The following is a 17,006-nucleotide window of genomic DNA, read 5'->3' on the forward strand; positions in this document are numbered from 1 at the left end:
TTGTGAAAACCTTGTGGCTCACACTCCCTTTATCTAGTGTATGGATGGATGGGTGGGAAATGGGGACAAAAACTAAATGAAAAATAGGGTGGGATGATTTGAGTGTTTCTTTTTACTTTTATTTTTTGTTCTTATTCTGATTCTTTCTGGTGTAAGGAAAGTGTTCAAAAATAGATTGGGGTGATGAGCGCAAAACTATATGATGCTACTGTGAACAGTTGATGTGTACACCGTGGATGATTGTACGGTATGTGAATATATTGCAAGAAAACTGAATTTGATTTAAAAAAAAAGCGAGGTCAAGAAGGAAAGGATAGATCGTTTTAAGAGCTGTCGTCCTGTGTGCAAGGTGGTGGGTGCTGGCTGTCCATTCCCAGGAGGCGCTGGAAGGGAACAGGGTCAGGTGGTGGGCCTGGCATGTGTTAAACCTGCAAAGTCAGCTCTCCAGTAAGTCTTAGCCTACCAGGGACTTAGTGTCTGCAGCTGGGGAGAGCAGTCACCAGGTGGCAGTGTGGACTTACTAACTGGGGTCATTTATGGGACACCTTCTGGATCCCACCCCATGAGCTTCAAGCTTGCCTTAGTGGGCTCATCTCCAGTGAGGGAAAGAGGTATTAAATAATTAAATATAATGTGTGCAGCACTGGGGTTGAGGAAGAACTGAAAAGACTGGTGACCCAGTTGGGGGTGAGGAGTATCAGGGAAGGCTTCCTGGAGGAGGAGGAAGAGCACTGAAGCCTGAGTATTGAAAGACAAATAAGACCTAGACAGGTTGGGTGGGCAGGTGAGGTGTATAAAGGTGAGGAGAGAAGAATATTTCATAATTTAACACCACCACCACCTTTTACTGAACCTGTATGTGCCAAGAGCATGCTAATTTTATATCCATTATCTTATTTAATCCTCCAGATCTCCATGATGTAGGTACTACTAGTATTCCCATTTTGCCGATGAGAAAACTGAAGCTCAGAGAGGTTGTGTCACTTGCTGGAGGCCACACAGCTGATAAGTAGCAGAACCCTGATTTTACCCCCAAACACTAGTCTCCACAGCCCAATTCATGCTACCCATGCCCAGGTGTAACCCATTCCCAGAAGTGGGAGAGAACAAGGTGAGTTTGAGGAAGGGGAAACCATTCACTATGAGGTGCAAAAAGCGAGAGAGGATGCTGGAGAGACTGGCCAAAGCCAGATGGCACGAGCATTGGGGTGTCACCGTAGCGACTCTCAGGGATCTGAGAAGCAGCACCCAAGGATCAGTATCATCTTATCGCAGCTCCTTTTGGCTTTCATTCCAGCGGAGGAGTCCCTGGCATGTGACAACCCAGGGTTGCCTGAAAACGGGTACCAAATCCTGTACAAGCGACTGTACCTGCCTGGGGAGTCTCTCACCTTCATGTGCTACGAAGGCTTCGAGCTCATGGGAGAAGTAACCATTCGGTGCATCCTGGGGCAGCCATCCCACTGGAACGGGCCGCTGCCCGTTTGCAAAGGTAAAGAAACCTCCTGGCCACTCAGGGACCGGGGGCTGGGAGATCTCAGGATTGGCTTATGGGGATTCCGAACGTGCTCGAAAAAGCTGGGCTGACCACATTTTGTTAAATCTAAGATGCCACCGTTATTTTTATGCACCACTGCAGAAGAAAAAAAAAATGCTGCAATTAAACTGATAAGCTTTCTCATTGTTTACCATTTTGATTTACTTACTACAAAGAGTTCTGTCACACACAGATTTTTTATCATACGTCACTCTTAAGAAAACAGTAAAAGGAAAACATAAACAAAATTAATTGGTTCCAGAAAAACAATAACTGGTCCCATTATCCCTTAAATTTCCCCACCTTTAGAATCTGACACTTTTGAATTCTTTTTTGACTCAGAGTCTTCAGTGTCCTATTTTTCCACTCAGTTGCCCCTGTGGCAATCACAGCATCAGCGAAGCAGAATTCCCTGAGATAATCCACAAAAGATCTAAGTCTGGGATGCTGAACTTTTGCAGTATCCCAGAGGCAGGGCCCAAAAAGTGTGGAGCCAGAGAGGAGCCTGAGGTGAAAATTTTAAGGAGAAGCTCTTAGATATTTCTTAAATTAAGGTGTGCCTCCTTAAATTTTGCCCCCGATACTTCTTCATTGCCCTAGCTGGTCCTGAGAACCACCTTGCTTTTGACTTCTTCTTTGACATTATGTCTTAAATACTCTCCACCTCCTGCATCCCCTTCTCGAAACCACTTGGTTCCCAAGGGTTGAGAGTTGACCACTGTTGTGGGGTGTTCCCACAAGGCACCTGCACCCATTCTGCCGATGTAGATGTTCCCACTCTCCGTGTCTGTGCACGGGGATTCGTGAGCGCTCCCCTAGTGGCGGTGAATATAACAACCATTGATTTGAGACTCCCATCTCAGAGCTGATAAAAAGGGAGAAACTGTGCATCCTAGAATCAATGAAATAGTCATCATTGAAATTAGGTTGTGACATGCCAAGTGTGATTTGGATCCGTTTATCTGGGTCTTTGAGGTATACAGTTCATTAACACATCCTAAATGTGTTCAATACATTAGGCCAATGGATCTTAGCCTTTGGGGGAGTTGTATACCGCATCGAGAATCAGACAAAAAGCTCTAAACTCTCTCTCCAGGACAAGGGTGGGGGGGAAGCACGCAGTTTTACATTTCTGCTTTAGATCTCTGCATTTCCATAACTTCAGTGGATCCGCAAATGCCTTATTGGTAAATCCCAGTGTTAAGGCTTAAAAATACTTTCCCCACCCTGCAATTGCACAGGTATTCAAATTCTAGCACATAATGTTCATAGCAGCATTACTCACGATAGCCAAAAGGTGGAAACAACCCAAACTGATGTATGTATACACTAAACACAGTATTTCCAAACAATGGGAGGTTATTCGGACATAAAAATGAATGAAGTTCTGATAAGTGCTACAACATGGATGAACGTTGAAGACATTATGCTGGGTGAAATAAGCCAGATACAAAAGGTCACATATTGTACAACTCCATATATATGAAATATCCAGAATAGGTAAATCCAGACAGAAAGGAGATAATTGGTTGCCAGGGGCTTGCGAAAGGGAAGAATGGGGTACAGGTTTTCTTCTAGGATGACGGACGACAATGTTTTGGAACTAGGTAAAGGTGATTGTTGCACAACATTTTGAATGTACTAAATGCCAGTGAATTTTTCCTTTAAAATGGTGAATTTTATATTATGTGAATTTTACCTCAGTAAAAAAAGATACTTTCCCCAAATCACTTCATTCGAGCTTCCTGACCACACTCTAAGAATGATCAGCCAGCTACCTATCTACAGATGTGGAACGAGAGATTCAGAGAAGTCAAGTGACTTTCCCAAAGCCACACAGCTGGTCAGAGAAAATGCTAGGACTTGAACCCACGTTTGACTTCCACAGCTTGCTGCCCATTGGGTGAACTTCAGGACTGTTCGGGGCTGTTAAAAACGCCCCTAACCAACCCATCACTCCAGCATCAGAATCATCTGGGGTGTTTATTATAGATATATTGCTGCATCTACCCCAGAGTTACTAAATCAGAGTCACTGTTGGGCAGAGCCCTGGAATAAGCATTTTTAACAAGCTCTTGGTCGTGCAAATGCACGTTAAATTTGTGCACCACTTAAGGCAGTGGTTTCCAGATGTGGGGTACTTGTTGTAAATAGATTCCTGGTCCCCTTTCCTGGAGATTCTGATTCACTGGGTTGAGGGCAGGACCCAGGAAACCTGTTTAACTAGTTACTAACCACTGGTGGTTCTTTTATCTGGCATGTGTGGGAAACCCTAAGGAATACACTTCACTCACCTGTCATCAAGCAGGCAATTGTCCTATGAATAACAAGCAGTTCTTAATAAACGGACAAGAGGTCCTTTTGAAGAGGTGAGGAAAGTAAGAAAGCAGCGATGCCATCTAAGCAGCCCTTGAAACCCCAGCGGGTGAATAGCTTCCCCTGCCTCCCCTTTCTTCTACCGGTGTGGTAGCATTTCTAGCAGGAAAGTCACCTGAGTGGCTTTTGCACTTTCCTCCTCTTTCCATTTCCACTCATGAGATCCCCCAACTCTGTGAGGAAATGATCAATCACCCCTCTTCAAAAGAAATGTGGGGGGTTATGGCTTTGTGGTCTGGAGTTGGGGCTCAGGGGCCCCGGGCTCCGGGCTGACGTGGCCTCACCCACTTTTCCTCTCTGACTGGAGTCTCCCTTTTTGAGAAATCACTGGGTTAGTTCCGATCAGTGTTTCTAAAGAGGAAGTCAGTGTACCCAACGGCTGCATCAGGATTACTGGGGAGTTTATGAGACCAGCAGGGCCTAGGAATCTGCATCACGACATGCACCCCAGGGGGCCGCTGACCACACTCTGAGACACGCAAAGCCCAGTGCTCCCCTTCAGGTCTAAGATTCCGTGAAAGTTCATGGATGCCCAGCCCCTGCCCCAAGATCCAACTCATGTCTAGAGTGGGAAACGTGTCTCCGTGTTCCCATTTTCCTGATGCCGAAGCCCCAGAAGTATCTATATTTATTTGTTTATTTATTTACTTATTAGTTTATTTGGCTTTTCAACTGGTTTTGCTGTCATTGCATGGTCCTCTGTCAGAGAGTGAATTTGACCAAGACACTAAATTAGGAAGGCTTGGGATTAGGTAAAATGCAAATACAGCTCGTGGTTGATAGCCATCACCCTCCCACCTCCTAGAGATGCAAATCTTTTCATCTAAGCCTCCTGGCTGGCGCTTTGCATCTTCGGAAGAAGAACCCATCCTGCTTGCTGAACTTTTGTGCTCAGTTAGCATGATGACTGTGATGCCAGAGCATGGCAATGCCAACCCCCATCATTTCAAACTTCCAAAGACGTTTTTGCAGGGGATACAAGTGAATGAAAATAGTTTTCACAAGGAATACAAATTCTAGTTTTAAAAAAAAGAATATAGATAAAATTGAAATGAGAAAGGTTCACAGAAATGTGTATTTCAAAGCAGGAAAGCTGTTTAGTTTCACCTCTGGCTGGATTTTGTATAAAAGTCTTGAGTCTCACCATTCATCAGTGCTTTGTTCTACATAAAAATAATGAAACTACCATAACCATGTAGATAAGGGCAGAGGCTAGAGAAAGTCGAAAAGTCCTGGGTTAAATCCTGCCTCTAACACTTAGAAGCTGTGTGATCTCAGACAAGTCACTCCACTCTTCTGAACCTCTTTTTGCTCATCCATAAAATGAGGTTAAAATGGTAGCTACTTAACAGCATTGGGAGAGTTAAATGAGCAAATAAATTTCTTGGTACAGTATCTGACACATGATGAATGTTAGTAAATATTAGCTATTGTTGTTACTGTTTTTTATGTATCTCATTTTCAGATACTCAGGAAGGGGATCTATTCAGGCATTTCCATTGATGATAGCAGCCTGAGATAAATAAAAACATAACCCTAGCTTCAGAAAAGCATGGAATGGGCCTTTGGCTCTTACTTCTTTCGGTTTCATTTCATGCAAGCAGAGTGAATTCATTTTACATTGACCAATGCTTCCTGATTTCTCTTTCAGTTAATCAAGACAGCTTTGAACATGCTTTGGAAGGTGAGTTCCATAATGAAAAACAAATCCAATAAATCAAGCTAATAGTAGAACACACGGGAAGATATTTGGATAGCTTTATCCAACTGTTTAAAACATTAAAAAAAAAAAAAAAACTGCCTTCACCCTGCTGAAAGTCATTTCAAAACAAATGGTATTATAAAGAAAAATTAAGGAGATTTTCAATTTAGGATGAATTTACCTGAAAATTCTGTACTTGGCAATGAGGTAAGAAAATCTGCTAATCCGTATGTCTACAAAGGGCATAACCCGGTTGTAAAATTTTTTAAACCACGTGGTGTGATTTTGGGGAAAGAAATCTAGTGAGGCTCGGTCTTCCATGCTGAGCATCTCAGTGGTTTGGGAGAGAAAATCTGTCCTGGGGATGCTCAATGGTCTGTTTCCCCTTGGTCTTTTTCTTCTCCAACACACCCATCCCTGCCCCCTGCCCCTTGGTTTATGTTCTCCTTTTATTAGGAATTCCCAAGGGAAATTTATTATTGTGCAAAATGCTAAAAGTTATCCATAATTTTGTTTCTGTTTTTCCACTTGACGGGGGCAGGGGGGTGGGGGGTGGTCCTTCCCTTTCCAACCCCTCTCATATATAAAAACATTCTGCATTCTGTGTAACTTCCATTAAATTTGGTATAAAACACTCACCTGGGCTCTGGAGTCAAGAAAGTAAAAAAAAAAAATCCCTTTCAATCAATTAAGCAGTTTTTATTATTATTTATGGAGCCATCTTTAGCTATCTGACAATAATTAGTTTGCTCGGAATCTGGGGCTGTGTGAATTACATTTTATTAGTCACTATTCTGCATTTGTTCCTGATTCCTCAAGCCACGGCTTAAATATAGGTGTGGGGGAGAAGCCTGTATTAGTCACTCCATTTGGGAAATAGAGGGCATTGTGTGGAGTTATTCTCTATTCAGGCCATCCCTCTTCTGCCTTTTGCCATCCAATGAACCATGAGAACATCTCAAAGGTCTGGGGTTGCTTGAAAATTATGAGCACATTTTGTGCTCATGCATTTATCATGGGTGTTAGGATTGATTTTTTCAGACCCTGTGGAGTGGTGGTTAATGGATGATAGATTGGCGTACAGCCAAGCTCTTTTAGCTGTGGCCATAAGAATGGCAAAGGAAATCTGGAGGTTAAGTTCTGGAAGACACTTGTGGTCTCTCTTCAAGCCATCCTGGAACACCACCACTGCCCCCCACAGCAGCTCTCAGAGTTCTTGCAATTGCCACAAACATTGAGAGAGAGTGGGACCTCCAGGTGAGACTCGGGGCAGCTATGTGAGAACGTGCAGCGGTGGTCTCTGAGAACTGCAGTTGAGACCCACGGTTGGGCTGTCGCTGGGGATGTGATAGCTGCCCAGAGCCCCTTCCTGGAGATTCTGGTTGAGTAACCCTGGGAGGGGCCCACGAGCCTTGAAGCAACAAATTCCCACCCTCCCCAGGTGAGCAGGCAGGTGTGGGGCACCTGCTTAGAAACCCTACAGCGTGGCCCCAGCACCATCCAACTCTCCGACACACACCTGCCCATACTTGCCCACCATGCCGGCATCTCAGTTCCACACCCATTCCTCCTCTCCTGTCCCCCGAGAATGGCAAATAAAGTGTCCGGCAATCCTGCCTTCCCAGTTACTATATTTGGAATTTTCTCCAAGACTGGCCTTGAATTTGATTTTAATATTTCAACTGTATTTAAAAAAAAAATAGGTGTAGTATGATCAGTGTGAAAATGGGGTGATTCTCGGTAGCTCTATGTCCACCCCACCCAAGGCTGGGTCTGGGCTCCATTGCGAAGGTTTCCAAGGACCTGACCAGTATAGTTTCCTCTGGTCTCTGCCTCTTCTCCACTCTGGAGATGGTCGTTCAATGCCTAAGACTCTGTAATGTCAGCTCTCTGCGTGGGGTCAGAATTGGAAGCAGTGCCAGGTGCCCCCCGTGAGCCAGGTACCTGCGTGGTTGAGTGTGGGAGAAATGAGGGTCTCACTGGCTGGTGTGTTCAGTAGCAGAAGCGGCAGCGGAGACGTCCCTGGAAGGGGGAAGCATGGCACTGGCTGTCTTCATCCCTGTCCTCATCATCTCCTTACTCCTGGGAGGAGCCTACATTTACATCACCAGGTAGGGGCATCGGGGCGCTGGGGTGGGGGCTGCCACCTATGCAGCCACCCCTGTGCTGGGGGACTGGGCGTTTCACCTCTCGGAGCTTCACGGTGTCCGTTTTAGCTTGGGGATAGGGCATGGGTTTGATGGCAGGATGGTGTGATTCCGTTCAACTCAGTGAGAAAAATATTTATACCCAGCCCCTAATGAGCCTCCATGGTGAGAGGGCTGAGGATGCAATGATGGACAAGACCAACCGTGTCCCTGACCTCAAGGAGCTTACAGTTTAGTGGGGGAGATGTTGCCCACTGCCATGCCCACCGATTCATCCATTCCACTATTCACTTGCTCATGCATTCATTTATTCAACATGAATTTTTTTTAAAAAATTCAGTTTTATTGACATACAGTCACATACCATACAATCATCCAAAGTATACAATCAGTTGTTCACAGTACCATCATATAGTTGTGCATTCATCACCCCAATCTATTTTTTGAACATTTTCCTTGTACCAGAAAAAGTGAAAATAAGAATAAAAAAATAAAAGTAAAAAAGAACACCCAAATCATCCCCCCCTCCCACCCTATCTTTCATTTAGCTTTTGTCCCCATTTTTCTACTCATCCATCCGTATACTGGATAAAGGGAGTGTGATCCACAAGGTTTTCACAATCACACTGTCACCCCTTGTAAGCTGCACTGCTGTACAATCATCTTCAAGAGTCAAGGCTACTGGGTTGCAGTTTGATAGTTTCAGGTACTTATTTCTAGCTATTCCAATGCATTAAAACCTAAAAAGTGTTATTTATATAGTGTGTAAGAATGTCCACCAGAGTGACCTCTCGACTCCATTTGGAATCTCTCAGCCACTGAAACTTTATTTTGTTTCATTTCACACCCCCCTTTTCCAACAAGAATTTTTAAACAATCGAATATGGATCCAATGTCCCAGGTGTTGAGGGTCATAGATCTTGCATTTAATGAGGAACGGAGATATTAAACCGTGCCTAGGATAGTCACCGATTCATTCAAATGTACAGTTTTTGAACACTTGCCAGTTACTTTTCTGAGGTCTGGGGGCATCACTGAAAAAACAGAGGGAAGTTGCAATAACTTCTGATACCAACTTTAATGCGATTCTGACACTAATACCCGAAGTGAAATCAGACTCTGCAAGTTAAGGGCACGGTTGCCACAAGACCACCCTGACTTCAGACACCGACCACAAGTTTGGGGGTTACCAGGCCACTCATGCTTCTGAACAACCAGCTAAAGCTTGCGGGGTTCCCAGCACCCCTCCAGGTTCAATAATTCACTAGAACGTCTCACGGAACTCAGGAGAGTGCTACATGTATTACGGTTTTATTATAGCAAAAAGGATACAGATCAGGACCAGCCAAAAAGAAGGGACCCGTAGGGCAAGATCTAGGAGGGTCTCAAACACAAAACATCTGCGTCCTCTCCATGGAGTCCTGAAGTAGCCCCTTCCTGGCATGTCCATTTGTATCACCAAGCAGGGAAGCTCCCGTGAGCTTCAGTCCGGAGTTATTATGGGGTTTCACTGCATAGGCATGGTTGATTGAATCGATGCCCATGTGGTCAAACTCAGTCTCCAGCCTGCCCTGAAGTAGGGCCAAAAGGATGTGGCTCAAAGCCCAAGCCTCTAGTCACAGGGTTGAGCTTCCTGCCCTGACCAGCCCCCACTGTTTAAGATCACCTGCTGGCTGCCCCACCCGCGTCATCTCCTTAACAAGAACTGTCAGGTGTGGTGGGAGGGGCACTCAGATCACAGGAAATTCCAGAGCTTTAGAGGGTTCTCCCAGGAACCAGGGACAAAGGTTAGCCAAACTCTTACACAACGGAAATCTCTGTCCTCATGGGGCTCTGTCCTCATGGGGCTCGGGTTCTAAGGCAGGAGGATAGAAAATAAGCAAAGTATAAGAAGATCGTGGAGTTTGTTAGAAGGTGATAAATGCAGGGAGAAACACAAAGCTGTGAAGGGACATAGAGAGCTCCGAGGCCGGGGTGGTAGTTGCATTTAAATGGGATAGGTAGAGGAGGCCCCACTATGAGATGATATTTGAGCAAAGGACTTCAAAGTGAAAAATCAGTAAACCATGCAGATACCTGGGAGAGGAGAGTTCCAGGCCACAGAGTAGCACATGCAAAGGCCCTGAGCCTGGGATGCTCCTAATATAAATTGTTCTGCCCTCATGGAGTGCATTGTCTAATGGGGGTGGGGTGGAGTGGGTCAGAACACAAATTATAACACAAGGAAAGGATAAACACAGTGAAATAGATAGGCTGTGGTGTGTAACAGAGAAACCACCTTTGAATAGGGCAATCACGGAGGACTACTCTGTGGAGGTGACACAGCATATAGTAGGTGCTCAGTAAATGCTCATTGTTGTTGAGGTTGCCCTTTGCATTAAAGAGGGACTCGAATCACCTTCTGGGTGGAATCAAATCACACCCCACCCCCTCCACAATAAGGGGAGGTACCAGGGCTTTGAGTATCACTCACTGGGTTAGAAGTTGAGAGCAATTGATTCTGGCTTCCACCGCACTCAGATTCTCACCTGCAACAGGCCGTTTCCACCCATCCTCATTGTCATTAGTGGAGTGGCAGAGTTCAGGAAGTGGCACAAACTGTTCCCCTTCAGTATTGTCAAGAATCTCCTAGGCAGGGAGGGGTGATATCCCTCTCCTTTCTGGTCTCTTTTCCAGATGTCGCTATTACTCCAATCTCCGCCTGCCCCTGATGTACTCCCACCCCTACAGCCAGATCACCGTGGAAACCGAGTTTGACAACCCCATCTACGAGACAGGGGTGAGTTGGTCTTTCCCCAGTGCCTGGCTCTTTGCCTGCCCCGAATAACCCACAATGAAACTGGAGGCTTAATTTCCTTTTGCTTAAGGCCAATGGGCCTACCTCCATCCCGCTATAGACCGTCAGAGAGAACTGCCGGGAGAACAATGCTCCCTTTGCAAGCGGTGACAGCTGCTGATGATCTTACAAGGCTGTTCACTTTTGATGGGACACACATGGAAAGAAGGGACTACACCAAAAAGCCACAAAGAGATAGCTGAGAAGGGTCAGCGCCTGCCAGGGGCTGGGGGCACAGTGCCACGTTCCCATGCACCTTATCAAATGCCTACAAAGTGGCAAGGTGCAGCAGCCCTACGCATTGGAATGGCAGACCCCGTGCTGGGCACTTGGGACACAGTTATGAACTGAATAGATACAGATCCTGCTGTTGAGGAACTTACAGTCTGGCCAAGGAGTCAGAGACTAGTCATAACAATCCATACCATGTGACAGACACACTCAGTGCATATTCTCCTTGAATCCTTGCAACTCTTTCTGATCCGTACCGTACTCTGGTTATCTCCGACTGACCGATGACGACACTGAGGTTCAAAGAGAGGCCAGAACACTTTGGCCAAAGTCACACAGTTAAGAAATGATGAAGCCAGTGTGCAAAGTCAACCTGATGCTGTTAAGCGCTATCCTAGGCTGCCTCTCACCAAACCTCAAGCAATCGAATGTGCCGGTGAATATCCTGATAATGATAAATCATAGTTTTTAAGAGCTATGAAAGAAATTGGACAAGGTGCTCTCAGAGTGCCTGTTGGGGGATCCCTGGGAGAGGGTTGGACACAGCCTCTCTGAGGAAGTGACAGTGAAGCTGAGGCAGGTATGGGGGGGTGGTAGTTAGCTGGTGGGTGGGCCAGGGAGAAGGAGAGCACGTGCAAAGGTCCAGAGGCTCAGGTGAAGAACCAAAAGGCTGGTCACGATTTTGCAAAACCGCAACCCTGCAAATTCACTGTGTGATGATGTGCCGTCCTCTCCCAGAGTGTGGAGAGCAGAGACTCCACTCGTTCCTTATCCCTGCTAACTCTCCCTCACCTCCACCTCCTCCAGCCTCCTGTTTTAGTTATCTATTACTGCACAACGAGATCACTGCAAACTTAGGGGCTTAAAACAATACACGGTTATCAAGGACAATAGTACAAACAACCCAATTATAAAATGGGCAAAAGATATGAGAAGACATTTCTCTGAAGAAAAAACACATGAAGAAATGTTCAGCTTCACTAGCCATTAGGGAAATGCACATTAAGACCACAATGAGACGTCATCTCACACCAATAAGAATGGCTACCATTAAACAAACAGGAAACTACAAATCCTGGAGAGGATGTGGAGAAATTGGAACTCTTATTCATTTCTCTGGGACTGTATAATGGTACAGCCACTCTGGAGGACAGTATGGTGGTTCCTTAGAAAACTAGATATAGAGTTATGCTTCAACCCAGCAATTTCACTTGGTATATAACCAGAAGAACTGAAAACAGTGACACAAACAGATATTTGCACACTGATGCTCATAGTGGCATTATTCACAGTTGCCAAGAGATGGAAACAATCCAAATGTCCTTCAACAGATGAGTGGATAAACAAAATGTGGTATATACACACAATGGAATACTACACGACAGTGAAAAGGAATGAGGTCGCAAAACATATGACAGCATGGATGAAACCTGAAGACATAATGCTGAGTGAAATAAGCCAGGCACAAAAAGAGAGATATTGCATGTTGCCACTAATGTGAACTCTGTGAAAAATGTAAAATAAGTTTCTTATATTGTAGAATGTAGGGGACCTAGAGATAGACAGCAACTAGTGAAGGGGGAACGATAATCTAATAAAACAGATAAGCTATTGAGGGTCATCTTAATGATATGGGAATGCTCAGGAATGACTATGGTTTGTTGATTTTCTTGAGGTAGGGTAGGAACATGTTGGAAGCAATGTAGTTAATTTAGGTTATTTTTTTTCTTATTCCTTTGTTTTGTTTAGTTTGAAATGATTTTTCTAAATTTTTTGATAAAGTTTAAAAAAAAAAAAACAACAATACGCATTTATTATTTCATGGTTTCTGTGGGTCAGGAGTCTGGCCTGGCTTAGCCGGGGCCAGCCAAGGCTTCAGTCCTATCTGGGGCTTGACTCGGGGAAAGGTCCTTTTCCAAGCTCCTGCGGTTGCTGACAGCATTCAGTTCCTTGTACAGTGTCGGTTTCTTGCTGACTGTCTTCTAGAGGCAACCTCAGCTCCTTGCCCTGTGGCCTTCTGCACAGAGCAGCTCACAACCTGGCAGCTTGCGTCTTCAGTGTCAGCAAGGGAGAGAGTGCCCTAGAAGATGGAAATGACAATCCCATGCTACATAATCACAGAAGTGATGTCCAGTCACCTTGGCTGTATTCTGTTGCTTCAAATCATGCCATTGGTCCTGTCTACCCTTAAGGGGAATGGTCTACATAAGGACACAAACACCAGGACATGGGGTTCATGGGCTATATTAGAGTCTGCCTGCCACACTTCCCTGCTGCTGGGAAGCCTAGAAGTGACTGAGCATCTCTGCTGTGTTGGCCCAGCATGGACTGCAGGCATTCATTAAAGCATGTGACAGTGATGTCTTCCAGGGTGAGGCCTATGACTTCTTATCTCTCTCTGCTTGCCCCTGGGGCCTGGAATACATTACACACGCTCCATGAATAGTGGAGAAATTGAATTGGTTGCTACCCACCTGTTGTAGTCATTTTTGATATGGCACTGGTAAGTACAGGTTGTCTGTTATTCTACATTCTATGTAGCTTGCTTCCAAATCCTGGAGGAAGGTCAGGCTGATAAAGAACAGCATTTTAGAGACTGCACCTTATTAATACTTATAAGTAAGATGTATCAGCTACCTAGTGCTATAATAATGCTGAGTAACAAACAATCCCAAAACTCGATGGCTTAAAACAACAAACGTTAATTTGCTCACCAGTCTGTGGTTTGGTGTTCTAAGCTAGTTTCAGCTGGGTGGTAATCCTGGTTTGGCTGCACTCACTCACACATCTGGGATTGGCTGATTGTCAGGTGGGTGACTCAGACCTGTTCCCCGTGTCCTTCCTCCTCCTGCTGGACTAACAGCTCAGGATGATGGCACAAGGGCAGGACACAAGTGGAGACACACAAGCCCATTTGAAGCCCCATTGTGACACATTTCCTTAGAAACCACTGGCAAAAGCACACTGGCAAGAGCTGGTGCAGAAGGCACAGCAAAACCACAGGGCCAAATATGTAGAAAGAGGGAGGGGTGAAAAAACAGAGCCACACAAGGGTTTAAAAAACTCTGTTTCTCTCTCTTCAGGAAACCAGAGAATATGAAGTTTCCATCTAAAGAGAGTTGCACTTGAAAAGGGAGCTTACAGAGATGAACTCAACTATGACCTCCTCAAGAAATTCATCCAGAGACCATGTGGCATTTAATGGAAACCCCAGAGTGTCGACTGTCTTTTCTTTAGACTCTTTATTGAAAATTTACTGTTTTCTTCATTGTATTTATTATATTTAAAATTGAGATAGGCGTGGTAGGCTGTATTGGGGTTGCAGCCAAATTCATGTTGCAGCCTCAATTCTGAGGACAGGAGGAAGATGTTGCAAAATGACAAGCAAAGCAACAGAAAAAAGATGAAGAAGGAATTAAAAAAAAAAAGCAGATTAAGTTTCTCCAGTCAGCAATGCCATGCTAAGGCTGCATCAAATTGCATGCATCTATGCCAGTGGTGTTTTTAGTACAGATCTATACCCCAAGACTCATTTGGGAAGGCTGTTTCTTGTTGGATTTACTTGGGTTGGAATTTAGCATGGGTACTTAAACAGGTCTGCTCCAAAGCAAATTCTGTGTCCTCTCTCCCAAATATACTAGCATCTAAAAGTCTAGCCACATCCTTTTGAAGGTTGTTAGACAAACATTTTCTTCTACCACCCTGGCCTCGCTTGAATGCTGGCAAAATATGGAAATGTTTTCTTTCTAAAAAGGTGACAGATGATGAAGGAAAATTGTCAGGGAGGATGAGAGATGTGAGAGTTCCAATGAAGAACTGGGTGAGGCGGGCAGTTGGATGAGGAAATTGAGTTAATAAAATCTTTCTGCCTTTGACACTCCTTCAACAATGAAGAGCAGGTCGTGTGTGCTACCCGTGTCAGAGCGGGTCACCTGGCTCAGCGGGTCACCCCCAAGCGGTGGTAATAAATCCATGGGCCTGGGGAGCCTGGGTGGCCTCACCCATACAGTTAGGAGGATTTGTGTTGAGGGAGTGGCGAGACATATCCCAAAATCCAAGAGTGAGCTCTGTTTTTCTCCTGGGTGCTGGGATGCCTTGGCCTTCAAAGTAGGGGAGCGCCACATGCACTGTTTCCCTAAAAGGTATCACATTCAGAAGGCACTTGTAATCAAGTATTTTGAGGGGTGGGAGGGCCCTAGGAGAAGAAACAAGTTTTCTGTTCTCTGAAGCTCTGTCCAAATGCTGGGTGGCGGCAGAGTGGGACCGAGAAGTGCCCTGGAGAAGAGGAGAAACTGCAGATGGGAGTCTGCATCCTGTGATCTGAACATCACAGAGGAGACAGAGAGCAATTTCAGGCCAGAAGGGAATTTACAGAACCACACTGCATCACAGGAGCATCCTTGTATCTTACCAGGGTCCATTAGGTTTGGTGAGTGTGTGACTCTAAGTACAGGTATAAAGAAAATGCAGGTATGTCGTGGAACCCTGGAACCACGTGGAGACAGCCAATGGCTCAGAGAGGCACACAGGCTTAGCAAATCTTGGGGTCCTCTTTGGCGCCTTCCAGTGCTTTATCAATTTGCTTTAAATGCACCGGTTTTCAAACAAGAAAAGGACTTTCTGACTGCCGTGCCCTTGGGAGCATGGCTAGGAGTCCATGATTTGGTAGCTGTCTCAGAAACACCTTCTGAAGCAGAATAGGGAGTTGACTTTCCATGGGTACTGTCTCCCCACCAGGAGCTCAGACTTTGATCTTGGGGGTCTGAGTTTGGGATATTTTCCTTCTGCCAGAAAGAGAGTCCTGCATATTTGCTCCTTAAGGCTACTTCCCAGTCACCCAAAGCCCACCCCATTTTATAAAAGAATCAGAGGAGAAATGTTGCATTCCACGAACATGAACATGTCATATTTGGAGAAAGACCAACAAATCAAATAATGTAACTTTTTTTTTTTAAGGAAGAATCCAATCCTTACATTTATTTCTATTTGAGTCTCACTCTAACCCTAGTCCTGGGTCATCAGGAAGGAAGATCTCTATTAATGATATTTGACTTTACTGCATACCATGGTTATGGGAAAATGAAACATTTGCCTTTTGTAAAATAAAATGTAAAATCTTTATTCTAACCTTGTCCCCTAAAGTTGGCTAGGCTATGGACCAGGAAGTCTTATTGACTATTAGAGGGACAGAAAAGGTGTTGATTATTTGTTTGTTTGTTTCTTCAGGATACCAATGAATTAGTTCTGTCTCAGTAGTACAGCATCCGTAACCACGGCGATGTTTTGAAAGTTTGTTTTAGCCTAGGGATTGACCACGTGCGCTTGACAATGTACAGTGTGATTGAAAAGACAGGTTGATGTCTTATTTTTCTTTTTGAAATATCTGAATGTGTGTTTGTAATATGTTAAGGTAAAAGAAAATAATAATCATGCCAAAAAAAAAAATGTACCAAGCATCTCATTTCAGTTCATCTATGTCTGTTTTTATAAGATCAATATAAAAAAAAAAACCATTGGGATTAAATATTTTTGAACAGGATACACTCCTGAGAAACTTGAGAATGGACTCAACCTTCACATGAGCCACTCTATGTTTTTAAAACTGGGGGAGGGAAATAATGTTTACAGAGATTGTGAGCTTCAGAGAATGCATGTGATATACCCTGTATTACATGCTAATACATATAAGCTGTATCTGTCAGCTACTGCCCTGTGCTTTAAAATTGCACACACTCTACCCTTTTCAGCTTGGAGCTCACCCTTCTGCTTTTTTTTTTTTTTTTTTTTTTTTTTTTTGGTAGAATTATTAGCAAACATAACTATTCTGATGGCTATTTGGTGGCCATCCTTGCTTAGTTCCACAGATGTGCTTTAAATATGATCTTTTGAAGGCAGCTCCTTGGAAAGCCTAGGGAACCTCAGGCCCATAGTTTTGGTAACTGACCGATAGCACCCAAGGAAGCAAGGAGCTACACAATCAGAGGGGTTGTTTAAGAGGAAGTGATATGGCAAGTATGTGGGACAATTTAGGCTGAGGCATGAGCCTTGGGCAAAAATGACCTTTCCTTGGGATCATTCCAAAGGCTATGACTTTTCTACACCTTTGAATAGGTGTGATGGGGCCATCTGAGGTCAGGGATTGTGGAAGTGTTCAGTGATCCCCAAAGCTAGGCTTTC

General features: G+C 44.6%; 1 protein-coding gene across 1 annotated transcript; it reads left to right on the forward strand.

The window, feature by feature from the left end:
* Positions 1–1,191: 1,191 nt before the first annotated feature.
* On the forward strand, positions 1,192–16,379 carry LOC119519295 (seizure 6-like protein). Its single transcript, XM_037816872.1, has 5 exons — positions 1,192–1,492; positions 5,565–5,597; positions 7,612–7,726; positions 10,439–10,541; positions 13,913–16,379. Exons 1-5 carry the CDS (start codon positions 1,192–1,194, stop codon positions 13,940–13,942), a joined length of 582 nt encoding a protein of 193 aa, XP_037672800.1. The 3' UTR covers positions 13,943–16,379.
* The last annotated feature ends 627 nt before the right edge of the window (positions 16,380–17,006 follow it).

Source organism: Choloepus didactylus, chromosome 23, assembly GCF_015220235.1.
Source record: "Choloepus didactylus isolate mChoDid1 chromosome 23, mChoDid1.pri, whole genome shotgun sequence".
NCBI classification, from domain to species: Eukaryota; Metazoa; Chordata; class Mammalia; order Pilosa; family Megalonychidae; genus Choloepus; species Choloepus didactylus.

What these genes read in the sequence shown, in the direction of transcription:
- LOC119519295 (XM_037816872.1), top strand. Translation starts at nt 1,192, where the DNA reads ATGGCACGAGCATTGGGGTGTCACCGTAGCGACTCTCAGGGATCTGAG. An exon ending in GCCGCTGCCCGTTTGCAAAG is followed by an intron (nt 1,493 to 5,564) that starts GTAAAGAAACCT and finishes TTTCTCTTTCAG; the next exon opens with TTAATCAAGACAGCTTTGAA. An exon ending in ACCCCATCTACGAGACAGGG is followed by an intron (nt 10,542 to 13,912) that starts GTGAGTTGGTCT and finishes CTCTCTCTTCAG; the next exon opens with GAAACCAGAGAATATGAAGT.